This window comes from Giraffa tippelskirchi, chromosome 1, assembly GCF_054371585.1.
Source record: "Giraffa tippelskirchi isolate mGirTip1 chromosome 1, T2T-mGirTip1v1.2.pri, whole genome shotgun sequence".
NCBI classification, from domain to species: domain Eukaryota; kingdom Metazoa; phylum Chordata; class Mammalia; order Artiodactyla; family Giraffidae; genus Giraffa; species Giraffa tippelskirchi.
Window position 1 is genome coordinate 186,407,679 of NC_137275.1, and position 24,099 is coordinate 186,431,777.

The following is a 24,099-nucleotide window of genomic DNA, read 5'->3' on the forward strand; positions in this document are numbered from 1 at the left end:
GCGCGCATAGGTCACGGCGGGGGCGGAGCCAGTCTGTAATGGGGCTAGGCGCCCCGCCCTGGCGGTGCGGACGCCGCACCGCATCTGCTGTTGCGTCGGTTCCTCCTCTTTCCCGGCACCCCAGGCCGCCAGCACCGCTAATTCCTCCAGCGCGCACTTGTCTGCACGGGTTCCGACGGTGACGTCACCTGCCCGCAGGCTGCGGAGCGGCGCAGCAGCCAGCGACGGTGACATCACAAACCCGATGACGTCACCGGGCCCGCGGCGTGGACCCAGTGTCCAGCACTGAGAAACAAACCACGGCATTGCCCTAAATGACACTTCCCAAATAACCTTATTTCTCGACTAAGAATGTACTGGCTGTCACGTGGCAGGGAGGACAAGAGTTCCTGCCTTGGAGGAGATTCTGATCTAGTTGGAAAGGTGGACGTAGACAAATAATGGAAAGCCAGCTGACTTATAAGGCGAGTGCTACAAGATTGGTTCAAAAAATTGGTTCGAGCAGGAGATGCTGCAGGCGCTCAGAGGAGGGAGGTTGCAGAGCTGGGATGGTCAAGGTGTGCCTGGCCATAGGAGGCAGAACTTGGGGCAGAGATCAGTGCGCATAGCCGTCATCAACCTTGTCCCGCCCCCCCCCACCCCTGGTCCGCCGCATTTCACACGCAGGGTCAGGGCCCTCTCCCCTTCAGGGGATGGGTACTGCTCCTTCAACTTTGTTGTTACTGCCCCCACCACCACCACCACCTTGGTGGGGTTCTGGTCTGTTGAGAGCAGGGTGTGCGTTAATTTCAGGAGCCCCTTCTTCTCCCCCAGCCTGACCTTTCCTCCTTCCTTTAACCTCTTCTCAGGACAAGAAGGCAAAAGCTGAAACCAGACAGGTCTGAGCTCCTCAGTCCCAGTGAGGGCTCCCTTTTACCTCCTCCTGGCTTTGGTCGTGTCCCTTTTGGGGGCATAGTAGCTTGGTGGAGCTAAGCATTGGACTTGGAGCTGGATGCCCAACCATTGCTCCCTGGCTGACTCTGTGCCCTAATAGAGTCAGGGGCTTGTTTGGGGTCTGTTTTGTGGGCCTGTTTCCTTATCTTTCTTGTTGTCATTCAGTTGCTAAGTCATGTCCGACTTTGTGAGACACAGACTGCAGCACGCCAGGCTTCCCTGTCCTTCACCATCTCCCAGAGTTTGCTCAAACTCATGTCCATTGAGTCGGTGATGCCATCCAACCATCTCATCCTGTCATCCCCTCCTCCTCCCCTCAGTCTTTCCTAGAATCAGTGTCTTTTGCAGTGAGTTGTCTCTTCACATCAGGTGGCCAAAGTATTGGAGCTTTAGCTTCAGCATCAGTCCTTCCAATAAATGTTCAAGGTTGATTTCCTTTAGGATTGACTGGCTTGATCTCCTTGCTGTCCAAGGGACTTTCAGAAGTCCTCCAACACCACAATTTGAAAGCATCAGTTCTTTGGCGTTCAGCTTTCTTTATGGTCTAACTCTCACATCCATACATGACTACTGGAAAAACCACAGATTTGACTATACGGACCTTTGTTGACAAAGTGATGTCTCTGCTTTTTTCTACAATAAGCTGCTAACAGCTCTTCTTTCCCAGGACTGCCGGGAAGGTGATCCATCATGAGAGGAACTCTGTGGACTGTCCAGCGTGGGTCACCACCACCAAGCAGCCCAGCAACGCTCCAGGCTGGGCTCTCCTGGCCACAGCATTTGTGGCTACCAAACAAAGGCTCACTTTTATGAAATGTGCCTACAGGGCCACCACAAACTAGACCTTAGTCTAGGGAATTCCAGCCACACCAGATAAGCCTCCTCCTTAGGCCCTTTTCAAATACTAAACTGACTGCAAGGTCCCTGGAGGCAGGGCACTGGATTAAGCTGTGGGTTATCCCTGGGAGAGCCGCAATCTTGTGAGGCACTTGTGAATGCTGCCGTCCCCACCCCATCCAAGACCTCGAACGTCCCAAACAACTGAATTCACAGGGCCAAAATCAGGCCCTCAGGACTGCAAAGCAACTTTTCCACGTATTTGCCGGGCACACATGCGTGTATGTGTGTGTGTTTAGACCTTTATTTTCACATCTGTGAAATGGGGACAGTATTCATCCCAGACTCCCTTCTGCCTCCCAGGGATGATTTGAGAGAGAGTGAGATCATGTCTGGGCAGGGCTCTGAAAGCCTCAGTGGCAGCCTAAGATAAACACCAGACAGCCTAACTGCCTGGAAGAGCAAAGGCTGTGGCAAACCGCGGCTCCACTCTCCCCATTATCACTGGGCAAAGCGTTACTTGCCAGTTGAGTGGACCTAATCACCCCTGTGATGGGAAGCACATGAGAGAAACTTGAAAACCAGTTGTAAACAGTGAAGGGCCCCATGGGTGGAAGGCCCTAGAGGGAGTTGTGCTGTGCCACGCTAAGCCACTTCAGTCATGTCCAGCTCTTTTTGCGACCCCATGGACTAGCCCCCCAGGCTCCTCTGTCTATGGGATTCTCCAGGTAAGAATACTGGAGTGGGTTGCCATGTCCTCCAGCAGGGGATCTTCCTGACCCGGGGATAGAACCTGCCTCTCTTATGTCTCCTGCTTTGGCAGGAGGGTTCTTTACCAGACCTTCACAGATGCTGAGAAGGACAACAGAAAGTGACTGTCTCCAGGTGTCAGAGGGCGGGCACACACCAGATGGAGACAGGAGACAGGAGAAGCCCCAAGGCAGAACTGGAAAAGCTGAGGGAGGGAGAGGGGCTGAGATAGAAACCTCTAGAACCTGAAACCAAGGTAGAGCTCCATCAAGTGTGCTCTTCGTCCTCCATTCCCACAGAGGCTAGAGCACTGGCTTGTGTGGGTGGCCGCATGCAGCCCCGTGGACAGAAGTGGCTGAACTGGTTGGCCCTGCGGTGCAGTGCTTCCAGCACCCACAGGAGCCAGGCTTGGGCCAGCCATTTCAGGGCCTGTGGACACGCATGTGCATGTGAGCACGTGTGCAGAAAGACAGTGTAGGCAACCTCAGAATTGGGCCGGGCAAGCAAGGAGGAGTAAGGGTGTCTGTGAATCTAGAGTTCTTTTAAGGAGCAGCAGCCCTGGCCCTGGACAAAGAGGAAGGGTGAGGAGGGCAGCAGGCCAGGGCACTGGGAGGAGGCAGCCCGACTTCAACCTGTGCCCTGCCACTAGCTTCCTGAGTGACCTCGAGGGAGCCACATCTACCCTCCAGGCCACCTGTAAGGAAGATGGGTGGATCCTCAAACAGAAAATTGGTGAAAGCCCAATAAAGTCTGTTGCTTAGTTAATAGAGTTGTATCAGAATCAATTTCTTACATTTTGATCACTGTACCCTGGTTATATGGGCTTCCCAGGTGGCACTAGTGGTAAAGAACCCACTTGCCAATGTAGGAAATGTTAAGAGACAGATTTGGTCCCTGGGTCAGGAAGATACCTTGGAGGAGGACATGGCAACCCACTCCAGTATTGTGCCTGGCGAGATGAGCCTGGCGGGCTACCATTCTTAGGGTTGCAAAGAGGTGGACATGACTGAAGCGATTTAGTACCACCACCACCATGGTTATTTAAGATGTTACCACAAGAGGAAGCTAGATGAAGGCTAACTGGGAACTTTCTGTAGTATCTCTGTGACTCAACTGGAAACCTCAAATCATTTCAAAATTAAAAATCTAAAAGAAAAAATAAGAGACTTATCACCTTCACTGCCTAGGGCTTGGCTTCAGTCCTTGTTGGGGAACTAAGATCCCACAAGCCACAGAGTACACTCCACCCAAAAAAAAGCCTAAAAAATGCATTTGATAAGAAAAAAGAGAAAGGTAGAGTTGGATATGTACATTCTGATGTCACTTCCAGCTCTGAGGTTGTGAAATCTGGGCCACTGAGCAGGACTAGAGCAGGTAGACCACGGGAAGCTGGGAGAAACAACGGCCCAAAGGACAGGGCTGGACTGGGGGTGGCCCACTGAGCCTCCTTGAGGAAGAGGGCCACCGAGGGCCCCACTGTTTCAGGGTAAGTCCCCACCTGGACTGGCCTCATTCCCAGGTGAGTCCTGGAACATTTGGTCCACCTGCTGTTCGCTAGGAGCACGACCCAATATGCCCTCAAGGATGCCATGGAAAGGGAGGTAGCAGAGAGGTCCGGAGGGGGAAGAGGCCCCGTCACAAGGCCATCCCCGTCTTCCCACAGGAAGGACCCTGTGTAGGGGGTTCTGGGGTGACATCAGGACACGGCGTTACAAGGTGAGATATAGGTAAGGACAGCTCACTCTGTGCCACTTGGAACATGATCAGCTGTGAAGTGCCTGTCTGTACTGGAAGGAAGAGGACAGAGGAGACAGCAGCAAGGCCATCTGCAAAGTCCATTACGTGTGAAGACTATAATATAAATGAGGTGGCTCAAGTCAGGAAACTTGGCTCCAGTCCCAATGCTGCCACTAAAATTGCTGTGTGACCTTGGGTGTGACTTAACCCCGGCCTGCCTGTTTCCTCTTCTGTAGAATAGAATTAAATAATATCGACCCTAAAGTTATGATAAAGGAATTCAGTGAGATCAGTTAAAATACTGACACATCAAAGGCAGTAATAGTTTCTTAATTTTCTTTTTTTTTCCTATCCAGGAGAAAAAGAAAATAGCCTAGCTTTGTATACAAGGAAGAAATCTAATTTTTAAAAAAATGGTCGATGATTATGTAAATCACTGCCAAGCCTAAGACAATATAAGTGACCATTTAAAATAAATTGGCTTCCCTGGTGGCTCAGATGGTAAAGAATCTGGAAGCAATGCAGGAGACCGAGGTTTGATCCCTGGGTCAGAAAGATCTGCTGGAGAAGGGAATGGCAGCTCACTCCAGTATTCTTGCCTGGAGAATCCTATGGACAGAGGAGCCTGTGGGCTACAGTCCATAGGGTCACAAAGAATCGGACACGACTGGGCGACTAACGCTTTCTTAAAATAAAGGTTAGAGAGCAACCCAGAAAATGATGATGATCAGTGTTAAAGAAAGAAACCGAATACAAAACACCCCCAATTCAACCATGTGTAAAACAGATCCCTGGGGGAAAAAAACACTAAAGGAAATACACCAACATAAGAGTGGTTGGATTGAAGGTGAGTGGAGGTAAATAGTATACAGGTTTCTTTTTCTTATTTTCTAAAAGTTCTGAAAGTATATTAAATTTATAATAAAAAATTTTATTTCATAAAAAAAAATAACATTCCCAGAACCACCGCAGGAACAATTATAACAAGAGTCAGAGCGTGTTGGGGGTGAGAAATACAAGGAAGGGAGGAGGGGTGGAGCCACACCAGAGGGCCCTGGAGGTGGGGAGGGACTGTCAACTGTCTCCAGCACCAGCCAGTGGGCTATAGGGCTGGCCATGGGCACCGACGGCAAAAGGCTGGTCAAGGGCCTTCTGGGGCCAGACACCCAGAGCTCCAGTTCAGACAGGAGAGATGGGGTGGCCTGAAGTTTACAAGGAGAGTGAGGGCTTCTGGGTCTCTAGTGTCACACAGGGAGATGCCATGATGCTGTGGCTGAGACCTCCGCCTTGCCTGCTGTCAGGAGCATCCTCAAGGTCAGCGCACCTTTGCTCCTCTGTGGGAGGGAGGGACACAGCGTCCCCCCCACCCTAAGAGGAGCAGGCAGGGGTGTCTGAGGTCCCTGTCACCACTGCTTCAGCCCCCTCGAACCCTGCTCCAGTGCCAGGTGTCCCCCTCCCTCCCCACCCACGTGGCCTGCAGGAGCACGGCCAACCACAAGGCAGCATTCACAAAACAACAGCTTTTAATGGAAATCCAGAAGGAGGGAGGTGAGAGGAGGGAGCAAGGATGGGGCCCAGCCTAGATGGTGACCTGAGGCCGTCCCCTCCCCACACTTTACAGCTCTCTGGCAGGGAGGTGGGATGTCAGTGACCCCTTGTCCAGCACGCCTGCAGGGCGAAGGGCCTCCGGGAGCCCGGGAGGATGTGGGTGGTGTGAGCAGAGCTCAGGCACAGGAGACAGCAGGAGGTGAAGCAGCAACAGGTGTCGCTTAAGCCAGAATGATGCCTGAGGTCCCCCAGGGAAGGGCTGTTTGTCTGCTGGGTCAGGGGGCAGGGGTTAGAAGGAGACAATCACCCCCTAGTCTAGGTCTGGTACCTTGGAGAAGAGCTCGGGGCAGAGCAGGTGCCAGTCTGCAAAGGGCAGGTGTGAGCTTCAGTGGCACTGTGGTTGTTGGCATCAGGGCTCAGATCAGGGGCAGGGAACATGGTGCCTACTTGTGTCCAGACTGTGGAATTGACCCAAAGTCCCCAAGTTCCCCAGTGCCATTCTCTGCTGAAGCCATGCCTGCGCTGAGCACTGGTCTGCCTGCCCCTGACCTCTACCCCAGACACCTGCGACCTCCCACCCCTATTTAGCCTCTTGCAATGTTCCCACAGCCACCTTCACTGCTTGGAACACAGCCCAGTCCATCTAGGAGAAAGAGAGAAGACAAGGAGTTTACAGTCACGCCCCTGGGCTCTCCCTGCCAAGAAGGCCCTCCCTGGACCCACCTCTGCTTGATGGGGAAATCGGGCAGCACACCCAGTCTCCTGGCCAGTGTCACACTCACCTGGGCATAAAGCAGGCGGTGGTCAGTGGGCAGGCTGGGCCCCTGGTGGCAGAGCTGAGCAGAGAGGGCAGAGGTCTCGGGGGACAGGAAGTGCTGAGTGACGCTCACTGTGCTTACCAGGCCCTGCACCTGTGCAGGGGAGGAGGCGGGGTGGGGCGGGGGGCGGTCAACGGAGACTCAGGATGATGTATCCTGCCCCTCTGATCCCTGAGTTCTACTTCTCCTTAATGAGCCCCACCCAACCGGCTCTCAGAGAGCAGACGCCCTAGATTCAGCAAGGAGCACCACAAAGGGCTTGGCCAAAAGGGCAAGGGGGTGCCAGAGATGGCACAGGCAGAGCAGACATCGAGGGACAATCTTGATGCCCGGTAAGCTTGATGCCCAGTAAGCTTGATGACTTCAAGACCACAGGATTCTCCTCTTCCCTCCAATGGAGGTGTGACTTCCTGCTCTGCCTAGCTCCGCAGGAGGAATTGAGAGGGACAGAGGGTGTGACAGCCTGGGGACTGCTTCTGATACTCTGAGCTCTCTGCAGAGCCCCCACTGGCACGCGCTGGGGAAGCACCTGGTGGGGAGCCCCCGCGGGCACCAGCACGGCTTCTCCAGGGGCCTGCAGCAGGGTCCAGCAGCTCACACCCCACTCCTCCCGCAGGCGCCGCCGCAGCCCTGCATCCAGGTAGCACCTGCCGGGGGTACCAGGCTCCAAGTTTCCTGCCCCAGTGGGGCACACCTCAAAGAAGAGAAGGAGAGATGAGCACGTGGAGTGGGGGAGAGGCTAGGATAGGGCTGCAGGAAGATTTGGCGTGGGCTCCCCAAAGGCCAGACGCACAGGTAGGAGCTGTAGAGTCTTGAAGGGCAGGTGGGGGAGGATGTAGGGGTGGGTGGGGCAGGAGTCAGGTGCTGGGGGGCTGGGGCCGCTTAGGCCAGCAAAGCAGAGATCTGGCTGGAAGGAGATTAGAAGGAAGGATTAAGAGTCTGAGGCAGAGGGTCCAAATCTCTGCTTTTCCTGGGGCTAGATGGCTTGAATAGCCTCTGTGTCTCTGGCCCTGGGCTCTCTGCCCCCTCCTCCAAAGGTACTCCTTTTTCCAAAACCCAGGAAGACATCCTGCAGAATTGCAACTCATAAACCGTCTATGCCAGGAGCTCTTAATTTGGTGGAGTCCCGGGACATCCTGAACTGCATGCTAAATTGTAGGTGAGTAGGTAGCTGTATGTCCCTAGGGAAACAATTTGAAACTTTCGTCAGATTCTCCTAAGATCCCAGATCTAGACTCGGAAGTTCTGTCTCTCAGTGGATGGACCGGCTAGACTGTCTAGGCTGAGGCCTCTGAAGCAGGCAAAGCTTTGGGGGGCCTTCACTACCCCTCCCCTCTGCAACCTGAGTGGGGAGCTCCTTGTGCAGACGGGGATTCATGGAGGCCAAGGGCCAGGGGAACCCAGCCTTGTGCTCCAGATACCCACTAGCTCCATCCAAGCCCTTCAGTTAGGACCTCACCTATTATCCCTGGGCTCAGGGTTCAGGCCTCCAAGACCAGGCTGATGAGTCAGGCTGGACCGTAGGCTGGACCGTAGGGTAACCCCAGGCAGGTGCCAAGGAAGTATGACCTGGAATCTGAGCAGTGTTTCCCAGACCTCTCAGTGAGGCTATGCCCCTCGGACCCTCCCCGTGAATCATCGGCTTTGGCCATGCAGGACTGCCCACATCCGGCCACACCTAGCCCAGACGAGGCCATGTATGTGTGAAGGCAAACTGTGGTCTGTTCCCCTCTGTGTGTTCCAGCCCACGTGAGTCCACCCACCTTTCTGCACGTGTGGGTAGGGGGGTGGTGGTGGACAGCTGCGCTGACACTTGCATGTCTGTGTGCACGCATGTGCCTGAGCGGGGGTGACCCTTGGTGGACATCCCTTCCCTAGGACAATCAGGGCTCTGCTGGACTTCGGAACCACAGGGCCTCTGCCACCTCCTGCTCAACCCCTCCTCTTCTCCTTCCCCGCCCCTTCTCTAGGTCCCATCTCTCCCTCTGCCTACTACAGCTGCACCCCCCCTCAGCTGTTCCTTGCTAGCACCCCAAAAGGCACTTCCTCATAAAGCGCAGATGCCAGAGAGGGGAGCAGTGGGAAGGATTCTCAGGTGAGCTTCTGTTCCCCTTCTGCCAACCCCAACCTGGAGCTCACGGAGGAGGAGGCTGGCTGCCCCCAGGAGAAGCACAGTGTAGTAACCTAAGCCACAAGTTCGGGTCCCAGCTTCAGTGCTCTCATCTGCAAAATGGGAAAGCAGCAGTACCTACCGAATGGGGTGTGTGTATGGGTTAGTCGCTCAATCCTGTCTGACTCTTTGCAACCCCATGGACTGTAGCCTGCCAGGCTCCTCTGTCCAGGTAATTCTCCAGGCAAGAATACTGGAGTGGGTTGCCATTCCCTTTTCCAGAGGATCTTCTTGACCCAGGGATTGAACCCCAGGTTTCCTGCATTGCAGGCAGACTCTTTACCATCCTGAGCCACCACGGAAGCCCTACCAGATGTGGTATCTGTGACAGTTAATGACGCTGATAGACCCAGGGCCCAGCCTGTGGCAGCTCTTGCCTCATTTCATCACTAGGTCTTGCCTCAACCCCCCACTTTCTGTGCACCCCACCACACACCTCTCCTAAGGGCCCAGTCTGCCTTCTCTGCGCCTGTCGAGTCCAGCTCACCTGAGGCGAGGGAGTGAGCCCACAGGGTACACACACAGAGGGAGAGCTCCTGGGGCTGGGAGGGGAAGGGGAGGGTTCCCCGGCTCCCTCCTCACCATCTGGAGAAAGCGGCGGATGCGCTGGGCGTCCTGTGCCCGGAACACATGCCACACGGTGCTGACCTGGCTGCCCGGGGACCACAGCCCCTCCCCGTCCAGGCCTGAGAGGAAATCTAGGAAAGAAAGACGGCTCAGGAGGACCCCGGAGCCAGCAGAGACACCACTTTGCCTCAGAAGCTCGTGCCCACCCCTGCTTCCAGCTGAGGACGCACCTTTCTGTGTCCGGCGCCAGGCGGGCAGGGGGGCTTCAGCACGTACCAGGACACTGACCAGGTCGGTCACCTCCACACAGAGGTTCTTGGTCCCCAGGTGCCCACGGTGTGGGCTCACACCTGTATGGAGGTGGAGAAAGGCTAGTTGGGAATGGGCCCCAGGACCTTGGCACAGACTCATGGGTTCTTGGGGATGATAGGTAGAGGGGTGGGGACTGGGCAGGAGTGGAGTGGACACTCACCATAGGCTGCCCACAGCTGGGGCTCCAGTGGACGCAGGACAGGGCCCGGAGGGAGGTAGGAAGCCAGGTTGAGTTTCCCATGGTGGGCACAGTACTCTGGGAGTGGCAGGCTGGCAGCCAGGTTCTCTACCCTGTGTGTGTGTGTGCGGGGTGGGGGGGTGGGTAATGTCATGCCCAACAGACTCAACTCAGGCACCAGGAACCCCATCACAGCCCCTGAGACTGGGGTAACCCCCCAAAGGCAAGCACAGAGCGCTGAGAATCCCAAGGCCAAACAGGAGATGCAGGGAGGCCCAGGCAGCCCTTGGCACCACATACCTGATGGTGTCCTCGTCCCCCAGAGCTCTGTGCAGTAGGAACACGGAGCCCTCATCTGACTTTGGGCGACCTAGTGGGGAGACAGAACAGCTACTGACCCAGGGAGAAACCTCGTTGGCCCAGAGGGCCCTGCTCCCGTGGTGGTGACAGAGTCTAGTTTCTGCAGGGGGCTCTGCTTATAGCTGGCCCCAGGTCCACTCTGAGACTCCACGGCCTCGCCCACTGCCACGCCCCAGGCTCAGGCTCCCGCCTCCTCCTCTCCGTCTGGGGTACTCACTCTCAGGCCGGGAGAATCCCTCCCAGAATGTCGCGCTGCCCAGGCTGGTGGGCTGGGGAGGCCCAAGGGGGGTCAGTGCCTGCACCTGGCCTCCGAGCGCCCCTAGAGCTTCTGACCCCCACAGGTGGCCCTTAAGTGTCCTCTGAATTCCTGACACCAGCACAGGCTGCAGTGGGGAGAGAAAGGGGAACATGGGGAGAATGGAGGGGGTACCCAATGGGACCAGACTGTAGCATGTTGTCGGGCACCAGAACGGCATGGGGACCAGCCTTGTTCCCTCTGAGTGACTGACCAGGTCTGCCTTGGCCTCCAGATCAAAGGCCCTGTGTGTACTGAGAGGGGGGTGGTCATGCCCAACAGACTCAACCCAGACACTTAGGGACCCCATCACAGCCCCCAAGACTGGGGTAACCGCTCAAGGCAAGCACGGAGCACTGAGATCGCAGGGCCAAAGAGCAGAGGCAGGGAGGCCCAGGCAGCCTCCCTCAGGCCTCTCAGGCAAGGCTGTGAGAGCTGGGAGCCTCACCTGGCCCTGCCTCCAGTGCTCCTGGAAGAGGTGGAAGCCTCGCTGAGGCCTGGGCTCCTGCAGCCACAGCAGAGCTCCAGGGGGAGGCAGCCGGGGCCTAACGGGGGAGAGGGGCAGGCCCAGGCCCTTGCGCAGGCCCGGCCCGGCCCGCAGCCCTGGCCCAGCCCGCAGCCCCGGCCCCAGGGCTTTCTCCTGGATCTTCCGCTCCACGACCTGCGCGATGATGCTGTCCAGGATGTTGGTGATGCGGTCGTCCTGCGGGGATGGAGGGACAGAGGGGCGGGAGTACTCAGGACCCACCTGAGCCTACGGGGGAGGGCAGCCCAGCTTGGGTCCCGGGCCCCCAGCCCTCCCTTCATGCCCTTGCTCACGCTGGGCAGGGCTGGAGTGACAGGGGCAAAGGCCATGTGTATCCGTTCATGCCCCAGGCAGAGTTTGACAGCGGTGGAGGCCAGCAGTTCACACAGAGAGGGACAAGGCAGGGGCCCTCGGCTGGCACGGTCTTCTGCGGGGGTGTCTGTGGAGTCTGGGGTCTCTGTGAGGGAGGAGAGGGATGTGGGGCTTTACCTTTCTGTAGAGGTTCCATTGCCCACACACGTGCTTCCCTCATCTCCTGGCTATGCCTGCTCAGCCTTCACTGGCCTTGCCCATCTCAACTCTGCCCTAGATGCACTCGCCTCCCACCAGCTTTCCTGCCAGGGTCTCTAGGACCTCTCCAAACGAGGGACTCAGATCAGGGACCTGGATAGAGAAGAGCTAGAAGTCTTGTCCTAGATTTTATTGAGATTGATTTTCTTTAGATGGAGGAGGGCATGGCAACCCACTCCGGTATTCTTGCCTGGAGCACCCCATGGACAGAGGAGCCTGGTGGGCTACAGTTCATGGGGTTTCAAAGAGTCAGACATGACTGAAGTGACTTCACACACACACACACACTTTCTTTAGGATGACTTGAGAGAAATGGTTATGGGGGTGGGGATGGCTAAAGCAATTCCAATCTCTCCTGGGGATTCCAACCTGACTCATCTTCCCCCACACAGTCTGAGTGAGGGGCAGGGGGCTGCTCACCCTCTTTAATGTCCTTGGTCCTGTTGGTATCCCCGTTGCAGGAAGGTTGTGGAGTTGGGGGTGTTTTCTCCGTCGGCTCCTTCTGTTAAACCCAGTCACCCCCCCCCCCAGTCCAACCAGAGATGTAAAAACGGGAAATGCAACTCAATCCAATTCAACCCCCAAGTATTCACAGTGGACCCCTGTAAGTCCTAAAATGGTGTTTACAAGGAGCAAAATGTCATATGATAGAGCATTAGGTGGAGAAAAGTTGCCCATGGACTCATGGATGCAGCCGGATCTAAAGTCTATGTAAAAGAGGCTGGAATAAAGATGGAGGCAAATGATTGGAAAGAAATATGTCAAAAAGACAATGGTGACATTATAAGCCATTGCTGTTTTCTTATCTATATTTTCCAAATTTTCCACAGCTGTAATGTATATAGTATCTGACACACAAAACCCATTCTCTAAACTATTTATTGAATATATGACTTTTATAGTAAATACATGGACTTCATAAAAAAAAAAAAAACTGTGAAATGCGTATTGAGCACCTGCTCTGTATTAGGTGCGGGCAATACTAAGAAGAGGACTTCCAGGTGGCGCTAGTGGTAAACAACCCATCTGTCAATGCAGGAGACATAAGAGACGTGGGTTTGATCCCTGGGTCAAGAAGATCCCCTGGAGGAGGGTGGCAACCCACTCCAGTATTCTTGCCTGGAGAATCCCACGGACAGAGGAGCCTGGCGGGCTACAGTCCATGGAGTTGCAAAGAGTCAGAAACGACTGAAACAAGTGAATACGCATGCGCATACTGAGAAGCTGGGTGGACACTCTGCCTGCAGGAACTCTAGCAGTTCTAGCAAGAACACGCACAAAGAAGGCGGGAGCTCCGGGCAGGCAGAGAGTGAGGACTTCTGGGGCCTGAGTGGGGGCAGATGCTCGAGCTCACTCTGGGGATCCTGGTCCCCAGAGGAAGAAGAGAAGAGTCCCAACTTCACCCAGCTTCCACATCCCTTTTCATTCCCACCAAAGGAACAGGACCAAACCCTGCCAAGGTCAGGGATTTGAAGACACACTGCCTTATCCTTGGCCCCGCAGGCTAGCACCCTGTCCCATGCCCTGCTTTCTTACCTGAGGGCCCCCATCCCCAGCGGTCCACACTCGGGCATCAGCTTGGCAGGGGCAGTGCCCCCGGATGTCAAACTTGACCCAGACCTGGTGCATTGCAGCGCTTAATTCTGCCAAAGCTGTAAGGGGTAGAGGGGAGATGGAATTTGCCAGTGACAGCAGACAGGGGGCCACTCCCACACTGCTTGGCTTCACTCACCAAGAGGACATGGGATAGGGCTGAGGGACATCCACACAGGAAGCTGGTCTTCCCCTGGACCCTCCTTCTGTCCACCCCGCCCCTCCAAGGGAGCTCACCCTGACTGGAGACAAACTGGGTGAGCATCAGGGAACCGGCACTGTGCCCAACCTCCTGGCCACACTTCTCTGTGGACTGTCCCTGAGAGCCTGTTGGGGTGGGAAGGCAGAAGCTGTGGGTCAGGAAATCAAGGTAACCCCAGGTTAAGGTCAGGGAAGAAGGGCAAGGCGTGATATTTCAATCGGGGACCTTGACAATCTATAAAACATGGGCCTTCTGGGAAACTTGGGTTCCATAGTGACATAAGATCCTCTGCTTGCAGAACACAGAGACTTTAATATGCTGAGTGCATTGCAAGATGATCGTGTAGAGTACGGTGTTCTGAAAGGTTTCTGACCCTGGCACTCTTTTTGGCCATGTCTGTTGGAACAATGGGAAACTTCAAGTGTTGAGGTGGCTGAGTTGAGCCAAGGGAGAGAAAGCTGAGAACCACGAAGACAGCAGGACTTGGAATCAGAAGACCTGACTTTAAATCCTGGACCTAACACTTACTTGTATGACCTTGGACAAGTCACTTAATGTGAGTTTTTCTTACTATCTGGAAAATGGAGGCAATAATACCCACCTCATAGTGTTGTAAGGTTTAAAAAGGTACAAGCTGAGCAAAGTGAGGGGCAGAGAGTAGGCATGTGACTTCTTTCAAGGGTGAGCTAGAACACAGGCATGGGCCTCTGATCTGGAGAGGAAACTGTCTGGTCCAAGGGGCATTGAGCAGGCTGGGGAGGGAGACTCTCTTGGGGAGACTCAGCCAAGAAATGGCCTTGAACTCTTTTTTTTTTTTTGGCCCATGCCTTGAGGCATGTAGGATCTTAGTTCCCTGACTGGGGATCGAACCCGTGCTCCCTGTAGTGGATGCACAGAGTCTTAACCACTGGACCACCAGGGAAGTCCCTGACCATGAACTCTAAAGCAGTCCTTCCGAGGCCCCCAGCTCCTTTCCTACCTGCTTTCTCCCTGGTCCTCCCAGCACCTGCCATGCGACCACAGGCCACACACAGCCGGTGGCTGCAGCGAGGGCATCGCCAGTGGGTATTGAACAGTCCGTGGTGGCAGTGGCTGCAGCAGCGTGAAAGGCTTGGGTTGTCCTCAGTCCCGACTGGCGCCTGGCCTGCTAACCACAGGAGAGAACAGGGTCAGAGGGGCCTCAAGCCAGTGGCCCCTTAGAGGACCTCATGTGGGAGGGATGGACAGACAGGGGCAGTTTCCACTGAGGGGCTGCCCCAAAAGGGAGACAGGCCTCTTGCAGTCACCCTGGATTACTCAACAGCCCCTCCACCATACCACCATCTGCAACCAACCCGCCCAGGACAGCTCAGTCAGTGTGCCCTTCCAACACCTGTCCCAGGGCTTCCATATCCACCCAACACAACCCTTCATCCCCTCATCGTCCAGAGCAGTGGGGTCTTCTCAGGGGCATGCGTGCTAAGTCACTCAATCATGTCTGACTCTTTGCGACCTCATGGACTATAGCCCACCAGGCTCCTCTGTCCGTGGGATTCTGGAGTGGGTTGGCAAGGATACTGGAGTGATTGCCATGCCCTCCTCCAGGGGATCTTCCCAACCCAGGGATTGAACCTGCATCTCCTCCATCTCCTGCATTGGCAGGCAGGTTCTTTACCACTAGTGCCACCTGGGAAGCCCATTTCCTCAGGGACTCCTCTGTATCTCAGAAGAAGAAACCTTACTCCCTGTCTCACCCAGAGTTTCAGACTAAGCACTTGCTGGCAGGTGGGAGGTTGCTGGTGAGCAGACATTCATTTACTCATTAGACAAACACTTGTCCCATCTCGGACTGGGTGCTGGTAGTTCAAAACTGGTCAGAACCTGGTGCTTGCCCTCCCAGCACTCACATCGCAAGGCGAGAGATGAGCCCACAAACATGGCCATGATCATGACATCACGGGGTGGGGGCTAGATTATGAGCGGGACGGAAGGATGAGGGCGGGGACAGCTGCCCAAACGGGCCCCGAGTGATGAGTAAGTTTTCATTCATCAGGTAGGAAGGGAGGAGAAGGGCATTCCAGACAGAGGGAACTGAAGGTGCCAAGGCCCGAGGGAGCAGACAAGCTCAAGTGAGCCGGGCAGACAGTGATGCGGTGTGCTGGGAATCCAGGCGGAGGGAGTGGTAGGGTGGACAGGAGCTGGCTGTGAGAGGGGAAGGAGCTGGACTTTCTAGGATAGGAGGGAGCCAGCACTGCCTGGATGGGAGTGAAGTTTGAGGGAGAATGGATACATGTATATGTATGGCTGAATCCCTTTACTGTCCACCTGAAACTATCACAACATTGTTACTTGCTATACCCCAATACAAAATTAAAAAATGAGGGAGCCACCAGTGGGCCTCATCCAGGGAGTGACAAGACCGAGGGTGTGTGTTTTCCAGGATCCCATGGAAGGGAGTCTGGAAAAGACCCTGATGCTGGGAAAGATTGAGGGCAGGAGAAGGGGCGACAGAGGATGAGATGGTTGGATGGCATCACTGACTCAATGGACATGAGTTTGAGCGAACTCCAGGAGATGGTGAAGGACAGGGAAGCCTGGTGTGCTGCAGTCCATGGGGCCGCAAAGAGTCAGACACGATTTGGTAACTGAACAACAACAAATGGGAGGGAGAGGCTGGAGCCAGAGGGACTAGCTGAACACCTCGCACTCTGCTCACCTCTAACCTTGGCCCCAATCCTACCAGCCTCCCAGGGCCTGACAGCTGCCCACCCCAGAAGCCTTCCCTCTCATGCAAAGCCACAGGGAGCTCCCCCGCCACCTCCCGGAGCTCTTACAGACACTTGGCATTCAATCTTGTTTCCCTAGCAAGCCCAAAGCTCTAAGAGGGTTGGGCCAGACCAGGTTTTACACCTTCCCAACATCCCCCGCCCAGACCAGAAACTTCAGAATACAAGTTGACTCAGAGCCTGAGCTGGAAATATGGGCACAGCAAGGCAGGAGCTCCCGAGCTGAGCTGGAGGCAGGACAGGCAGGCAGTACTGGCAGGGAAGGCGGCCCCATGAGAAAGCACTGACCACAGGATCAGGCCCTCGCAATGTGAATGCCCCATGGGTGCACTCACCCTCCTGGTGTGCCCAGGCCAGGGCCTCCCGCTCCCTCCTCAGAACACGGCACAGTCGGTCTCCCAGTGCACTGAGCAGGTGCTTGGCGAGGCCCACACTGAGCCCAGCCTCCAGGCCAGACCCTCCTCCCTCCTCGGAGCTGGCTGCCGAGTCTTCCTCCTGTGGCTGCTCCCCTCCCAGCGGCAATCTGGAGACAGGGTGGAGGCAGGTGAGCGGGGAGCCCCCACTGGGAGGAGGCTGGGGGCAGCCAGGGGCAACAGGCTCACCTGGACACTGGCTGGGAGTAGCGGGCCGGCCCTCCCATCTCGCCAGCTGCCTGGGCACAGCCTTGGCACTGAGTGATGCCCGCCACAGGAGCGACGCAAGGTGTATCATGAAGCCCCGGGGCCTGCAGGCTGGCCCCGTCATCCCGGGGTCCTGAGGAGACAGTGCAGCAGGTCAGGCATCTGGGCCTCCTGGGCTTTGGTGAGCCCCAGGCCCTACTTTAGCACCCAGCCTGCCCCCACATGGAGCCAGCACAGCTCCTAGGCCCAGGCCTGTGAGGCCTGATTCGGAACAAGGGAAGCAGCCCTCCAAAAACTTCAAAAGAACTGAGCCCTGACACGAACTGATGGGCCAGTAGAGGTGGGCTCTACGATGCTAGGGCAGCTGGGGCTCCGGATGCAGTCGGTGTAGACTTGGGATGGCTCTGCCTCAGGCTCAGTGATGCCACTGGCTGTGTGACAATGTGAAGAGGCAATCCCAACGTGGACAGAGGGCGATGGAAGGTGAGAAGGCTGCAGAGTTTCAACACAGGCCACAGGTGCAGTAACCCAAGAAGGTGGTGGAGGGGCCAAGAGCTTCCCACCCCAGGCAGAGGCCTGGGAGAGCGCAGACAGACCCCTGCCAGGTGCAGGGGTCCAAGGCCAGCGAGAGTCCTGATCCAGGCCCAGCTTCCAGGAGGCCAAGAAACCGAGGTGATCCCAAGGAACCGAGGCTGGGTCAGCAGTGCCAGACGCCTCTGTGAAGGGCACTGCATGACACAGGGGTCCAAGATGTGCCCAAGTCCTAACACTGGCAAGGTTCAAACTGACTTTCCGTGATCCAGCTGGCCTAGAGAGTTGTCGTTTGTTCCTGGGGCAGGACAAGGGGTCCTTCAGGAGAGGCAATTCCTCCAATGGGGTTTGTGGCCCAGATAATCACAGAGATGCCTGTTCATGGGGTGCTTACTCAGTGCCCTTCATGTGAATGACATGGTTTCATCTTTGCAGCAGTCTTTACAAGGTAGGTGCTGTCTTTATCCCCATTTTATAGACGAAGAAACTGAGGTCCAGAGAGGTGAAGTAACTAACCCAAGGTCACACAGCACCAATCAGTCAAGTCAGGACCCAAGTCCTTTGACTCCATGCTCTGAACCTTGTCATTATAGTCTCACTAGTATGCCATGACTTGGGAGGAGGCACATGAAAATAGGAGCCACTTGCTGGAAGGCTCTGGCCTGCTAAGGGACTCCCAGCAAGCTATCCCATCGAGGTGGACAATAGGACAGCGGGGTGTAACCCACTCACAAAGGACTACTAACCCCACCTCCCTGGAAAGCCCCGTCCCGGTGGCGCCCTCCCAAGTACGGCCCCCAGCAGCACCCCCTTCCACCCCACCTCGGTCCCCTTACCTCTGTGGTCATCACGTTGTTCTGTCTCCACCTTGTTCCCAAATAATGAGTCCAGCACTTCCTGCCGGCCTCTGGCCCTCTGCCCCACACTGCCCGGGAAAGGACCGGTCGGGCGCTTGGCAGCTGGGCTGCTCGCTGTTCCCTGGACCTCGGGGCAGCTTGACCTCTTGAGGGCTCGCAGCTGGGCTGCCGGGCTCTCCTCCTCCCCAGGGCAGCTGTCTGGGCACCCAAACTGCTCAGAGTGTCGAGTGAGCCATGTCTTCTTCAGCTTGGTATGATGGCTGGGCGGGCAGGCCCTGGGACCGGGGGTCTTGTAGGCTTCCTCGCTGGACTCACTGGGCTCACTGGTGGCCCCCTCCAGGTCCTCCTGGCACTGCCCACAAGGGTCATCTCTAGCTGGTGGGTGAGATGAGCAACAGCCTGCCTGGGTGGTAGGAGGTCCAGGTGACGGGCACCTTATTGTGGCTGATGGCCCCAGCTGGTACCCAAGGCTTCCACCTCCCGGGACAGCCCAGACATTGCCAAGAGTATGAACCAGGCCTGGGGAACAAGTGGGCCACGGAGTCCGGGGCACAGTGTCTGGATGTCCCAGGAGAAGGGGGCAAAGTTTCGGATGCCTGCCAACTCCTGTCTCTCCATCCCTCTGGTGGAGAGAAGGGCGTTCCACCTCCCCAGTTCTCTGGAGATGCCCACCAGGGGCTGAGCCCAGCAACCTAGGTTCCATAGTTGGCAATGGGTCCTTTGCCAGCCTGAGTATGCTTGGATCCTTGTGGTAAAAGCCCTAAAGAGAGGAGAAGGGATTAAGCTAGTGCTAACTTTGCTTCCCAGTGCTTAAAAGGACAAGAACAGGTGTGTGCCTGTGTGGCTTTAAGAGTTGTGAAAATATGGAAGAACGTACTGGTTAATAGGCACTGGATCTCTAAATGCCTGCTCCATAGCCTCATAGCCTTGGATATCCCAGATCCTTCCCCAGGATTTCTCAGGTCTCCCCATAATCCAGCAACTAAAGGGTTAATGCCATGCACAGTCAAAGGGCCTCCAGGATCTATTCAGATGGTGTGATGCCCTGTACCATACTGGATTCAAAATATTTTACATCTCATCCCCAAGATGACGCTGGAGGCCACTTGGAGGAGAGGTGCCATAGGTACAGGCCATAGTACCACCAGCACATCCCAGAGGGCTTTGTCTGCCCCTCCTCCCAGGACAAGACCACACATTCTGAGGTCCCAGTTCCCAGGGTCTCCTTCTGGGTGGACAATGGGTGAGTAAATTCCTGAAATGGCCCAAAGGCCACAGGGTCACTCTTGGGATGGCCACCCTTATGCTCAGGAATCAGGGGGCTGAAGCGAGGTGGGCAGAATGCCAGCAGATGGGTAAACATCACCTAATGAGAAGGCTATGCCCACAAAAGGAATTGCTTGGGGTTGACTCTGTCTGAGCTGATAGCCTCCTCCCCCACCTGGGTACCACCTTATTTTTTCATCAGAATGGATTGGCAGAACGGTTTGGCCCTGCCAGTGTTGCCCCCGGGGCCTGCTGAGCCCCCTTGTGTGGCCTGAGCCCCAGGTACCCTTTCTGCTACAACACTCACCTTGCTGCCTAAGCTGAAGGCAGAGGGCACTTTGGGCTGGCCCCCGGAGTACACCCAAGGGTGTGGGGCCAGGGGCCAGTCACATGGATGCTCTGGGGGCAGGCTGGACACTAGGTAGGGTGGCAAGCAGGTGGGCATCCAGAAAGGAGCTCGCTCCAGGATCTTGGTCTCCAAAAGGAAGGGGCAGTGCAAGGGCCGGAAGGCCACAGGGTCACTCTTGGGATGGCCACCATCATGCTCAGGAACCAGGGGGCCGTAGCGAGGTGGGCACGGTGACCCACAGAATGCCAGTGGATGGGTAAGCATCGCTTCCTTCCAGCGCAGCCCATCCTTGCTGCCTGGCCAGCCAGCCTTCCTCCCTCCATTCCGGGGACCTTCACCCTCCACCACTGGGAGCGTGTCCTTGGGGCTCTGCGGGAAGCCAGGGGGCAGCCAGGAGCCTGGGGTGCTCAGGACACCCCTCCAGAAGGGAGTGGGCTCCCCCAGGCACAGTGCCGCAGGGCGCAGGCCATCTTGCAGTGGGGTGTCTAGCTCTGGTCCTGCGATGCCGTTCTCAGGGGCTGTCTTCTCCCAAGCTGGGCTGTCCTTCAGGAAGCTGGGCGTACCCTCCATCACTCTCCTGCCCTCATGGGGCTCTCCCAGAGGGGGTCCCTGGAGCAGAACCATGAAGGCATGAGTTGCTTAGAAACATGCTTCAAGCACTCGAGTTCCTGGCACCGCCCTGGCAGCACCAAGGCACCCCAAACCAGTAAGGCAAGTGCCAACCTACAGCTAGGTTCCATGCTACCTGCCCACATGAGACTCGAAGGACCTGCCTGGGTGGGATGCCCCAGGAGGGGGGAGGTTACCCTTTCCCCCAAGTGTCTGGAACCTGACAGCCCACCTGGGCCAGAGCCCCTCGTCTGAGACTGCCATTTCTAGGATGACATGTCTTGGCCTCGTTGAGCCTGGAACCAGTCATGAGCCATGGGGAAGGACAGAGGGTGAGAACCCAAAAGATGAGCTCAGAAGAAGGCGCTGCCCTGGGAGACAAGAAGGTTGGATCCTGGCCCTGATCCAGTCGCCTGCTGTGTGACCTCAGGCAAGTCAGTTCACTCCTCTGGGCCTCTGTGTGCCCTTGTGTCAAACATGGTTAGGAGAGGCACAGTTTCGGAAGCCTCTTCCTGCGCTGCATCTGTGGCTCCCGGGGTGCTACCAGGCCACCCCCAGCCCCACCTGGGCTTGTTTGGGTGGGCAGTGCAGTCAGGGCAGGCTGGAGTCATCGGGAAGAACAGGGCTGCTGGCCCAAATCTGTCTCTACACAGGAGCAGCCTCTTAGCAGCGCTTTACAGTTTCTTGGCTCCTGAGGTAGAGCCCAGGACAACTGCTGGGGGCTGGGGTCCCCACCGCTGCCCCAAGGGAAGAAGTGAACCAGTCTGAGAGAGGAGAGTTAGAGGCCTCAGGCCAGATGGGTCTAGATACCCCAGTCTCGCCTGCAGTGCCAGGGCAGCTGTGGACGCTAGTAACTGCAGCCTGGCCGGGGGGGAGGGAAGGAGGCGGGGAAAGCAGGCTGGGCCCCAGAGAGAGGCAAAGGAGGGAAAATTGAACGTGCGTGCAAAGGACCAGGATGACAGGTGGCACCGGAGCTGCTGCACTCTCCCAGCAAGGCGGCATGGCCCGCTGGGAGAAGCCCCAGGAAGGAGGCGAGGGAACCCAGGGGAGCCGTCACATAGGGCGCTTGGGTTTTCTGGGGCCACTGCTCCGACACGGTCCAGCCCTGTCTGGCATCCTAACTTTCAGAGGTGTGTGGCCCAGCCCAGAGGAGCAAGCAGAGCTCACTCCCTGCTTGTGGCCCGGGCTCGGTTCGGAAATGCCCAGCTATAGGCGTCCCCAGAGGCGCGGGTCTGGCGCCCGTCTCTGCGCTTACCTGGGCTTCACGGGCCCGGCGCGGGGCGGGCGGCGGCGGTCGTGGTGGCCGACGCCGGGCGTCCTCTCCCCATGGGCCGGCTCCGGGGTCTCCTGGCCGGCGGGCAAGGACTCTTTCTCCCGCTCTCTGCTCAGCGCGCTCGCGCTCTCTTTCCCCCGGGGTGGCGGGGGCGCTCTAGGACCGCAGATTGGAGGGGTCGGACTCCGGGATCTGCAGGATGCGGCACACGGCGCGGATCGGCCGCACCAGCTTCTGGGCCGAGGCCGTGGGTTGCGCCATGGGACGCCGAGACTCCGTGCTGCGCCGCGGGGAGGGCCGGGCCGGGGCTAGGGAGCGGGTGCCCCCGGAGGGAGAAAGGGAGCCGGGCCGGGGGGAACGCGCGCCCCGGGTCGGAGATGGCGGAGCTGGGGGGAAAGGCCGGGGGACCAGGGGAAGGGGGTCGTTTCTGGAAGGGGGGCCGATCCCGCGACCCGGGAGAGAGGCACCAGCGAGGGCGCAGCGCGAAGTGGCGCGGCTAATGGAGGGAGAGCCCAGCGGAGAGGGCAGCAGGACCTCTGATCGCCATCGCCAGACGCGCAACTGAGAGTGGGGAAGCTGCTCCGCCGGTTTCCTCCTCCAGCACCCTGCGGGAAACAGGAGCCCGTGATTCGGCGGCCCCGCCTGGGCCTGCCCCCTCCCGGGCCCCGGGGGCTTCCGCCAACGCCCCGGCGATGCCACCGGCTGCGCACGGGGAGAATGAGCCCTTTGTTCCCCCCTCCCCCCCGCGGCACCCGGGCGCCTGCCGAGAGAGGCTCCCCCGGGGCAGCGTGCCAGCTTCCCAGCCGCCCCACCCTCCCGTGGGCCCGGCCCCGGAGCCTGGCAGGCGGGCAGCACCCCCACTATAGGTGCCAAGCCCGGGAACTGGAGCAAAGGGCGGGAGGGGCTGGACCAGGCCACCGATGGGGCGGGGTGCCCCCAGGGGTGCCAGGGCAGGGCAGCTGGGAGGGGTCAGTGCCAGAGCTGGCAGGGGCAGTCGAGTTCTCACGGGTCAGTGATGGGCGCTCTGACCCACGCCAGTCACCCCATGCCTGCTGGACCACTGGCTCCTGGTCGTCTCCAGCTCTGGCACATGGGCACACTCACTGGCCCCGCTCTGCCCTGCCTGGTCCTCATCTGGCCAAGCTGAGGTCTACCGTTCTAGACCCAAGCCCCCTTCCAAGGTGTGGCGCGGTGTCTTGCACTAGCCGTGCTAGAAGGGCCTAGACTCTATTCTGTTCTTGGTCTAAGGGTCCCAGTTTCACCAATTGCCCAGAAAAGTGGGACCAGATGCCCTCCCACTCTGTGTTCTGGGGGTCGGCCGCTGGCCTGGGATCCCAGTGTCTCCAGGCCCAGCACTGGAGAGGAGCCCATGGGAGTGGCTCCTGGGAGGGAGCAGAGAAGAGGAGAGGAAATGGGAACGCAAGGCACCCTCCACCCGAGGAAGCATCCCAGCTCCTCTGCGGGGGTGGTTCCAGAGCACAGACACAAACAGACAGATTCAAACACACACAGACAGATTCAGACACACACAGAAACCCACACGCCCAACGGGCGCTTCCCTTCCCCTGGGGCACCCACCACCCACCCCGCACAACTCCCCTGACTCCTTGTGGAAGCCTTCCTTGGCCTGCCTTTACCCAGCCTGGGACATGGGCAGTGCCACCCCACCCACCCCCATTCCATCGAAGGGATGAGTTCACGGATGTGGTGAGCCTTGTCCCGGGTCACCGCACTATTCCTGGAGAAGGGCGCCATGAAAGGCCTGGAGGGAGCCTTCCTCGAGAGGCCAGAGGGGAGGCAGGGATCCTTGGACCAGCTGAAGAGAAGAGGAGGGGTCCCGAGGAGAGGAGGCTTGAAGGGGTCAGCACCAGGCACGACTTAGGTCATGTTGGCATAGGTTCTCCGGCCTTTTGCCTCCCCAGCCAGAGGCTGGCTCTGTGGCAGGGCAGGCTGGTAGGGGTTGTTTACATGACTGAGTTATTAACACTCCCTTCCTCCCCTGGCTCCCCTGAGGGGTGGCCTGGACCTGAGTGTGCCCGGGGAAGTGATCACGGAGGGTCTAACCCAGACTGCTGTCCCGAGGCCCCGAGCCCCATCCTCCTGTTCCTAGGCTGGCTCTGGGATGCAGATGGGGGCCGGGGTGTGCCTGTGGTCCCCCATCTGTATCCTCTGGCAGCCGAAGCTTGTGGGAGAGTCCAGGGGGAGATTCCTGCGGCTCGAGGCCTAGAAGAGGCTGGGCAGGCCAGGGTGGGAGTCTGGGCTGTCCGGGGCCCGAGGGCTGGTCACTGTCATGCCCCAAGGGGATGGGGACTGTCCCAGGGAAGTGGAACAGACACCCATCCCACCCCATTTGCCAGTCTCTCAGGTCACTGGACTAGACCAGGACTCTCAGGACAGGCTCTTAAAAATGCCCAGGGGGCCATGGGGGGGGAG

The 24,099-nt window shown here is 57.5% G+C and overlaps 2 protein-coding genes and 2 long non-coding RNA genes across 6 annotated transcripts; 2 read left to right on the plus strand and 2 right to left on the minus strand.

Moving 5' to 3' along the window:
* The first annotated feature begins 274 nt into the window (after positions 1–274).
* Positions 275–3,285, plus strand: LOC145514819 (uncharacterized). Its single transcript, XR_014060482.1, has 2 exons — positions 275–464; positions 1,601–3,285. It is a non-coding gene; the product is annotated as an uncharacterized LOC145514819 (long non-coding RNA).
* Positions 3,286–5,762: 2,477 nt separating this feature from the next.
* On the minus strand, positions 5,763–22,271 carry HR (HR lysine demethylase and nuclear receptor corepressor). Of its 3 annotated transcripts, none has more exons than XM_081513384.1 (19): positions 21,649–22,271; positions 19,743–20,393; positions 18,149–18,929; positions 16,764–16,914; positions 16,497–16,684; positions 14,376–14,540; positions 13,432–13,521; positions 13,138–13,253; positions 12,022–12,103; positions 11,325–11,488; positions 10,954–11,208; positions 10,428–10,593; positions 10,151–10,220; positions 9,833–9,963; positions 9,591–9,710; positions 9,376–9,491; positions 7,153–7,317; positions 6,588–6,716; positions 5,763–6,448 (listed from the first exon to the last, which is right to left on the minus strand). In XM_081513384.1, exons 2-19 carry the CDS (start codon positions 20,352–20,354, stop codon positions 6,386–6,388), a joined length of 3,564 nt encoding a protein of 1,187 aa, XP_081369510.1. In that variant the 5' UTR covers positions 20,355–20,393; positions 21,649–22,271; the 3' UTR covers positions 5,763–6,385. The 3 variants fall into 3 exon arrangements, with proteins under 3 accessions (XP_081369510.1, XP_081369499.1, XP_081369519.1); XM_081513373.1 differs by having other exon boundaries at positions 14,376–14,543; XM_081513393.1 differs by lacking the exon at positions 19,743–20,393 and having other exon boundaries at positions 14,376–14,543.
* Positions 5,886–13,936, plus strand: LOC145514823 (uncharacterized). Its single transcript, XR_014060483.1, has 4 exons — positions 5,886–7,418; positions 7,684–7,782; positions 8,594–8,718; positions 13,695–13,936. It is a non-coding gene; the product is annotated as an uncharacterized LOC145514823 (long non-coding RNA).
* Positions 21,823–21,927, minus strand: HRURF (HR upstream open reading frame). Its single transcript, XM_081513669.1, has one exon. It carries the CDS (start codon positions 21,925–21,927, stop codon positions 21,823–21,825), a length of 105 nt encoding a protein of 34 aa, XP_081369795.1.
* Positions 22,272–24,099: the final 1,828 nt, after the last annotated feature.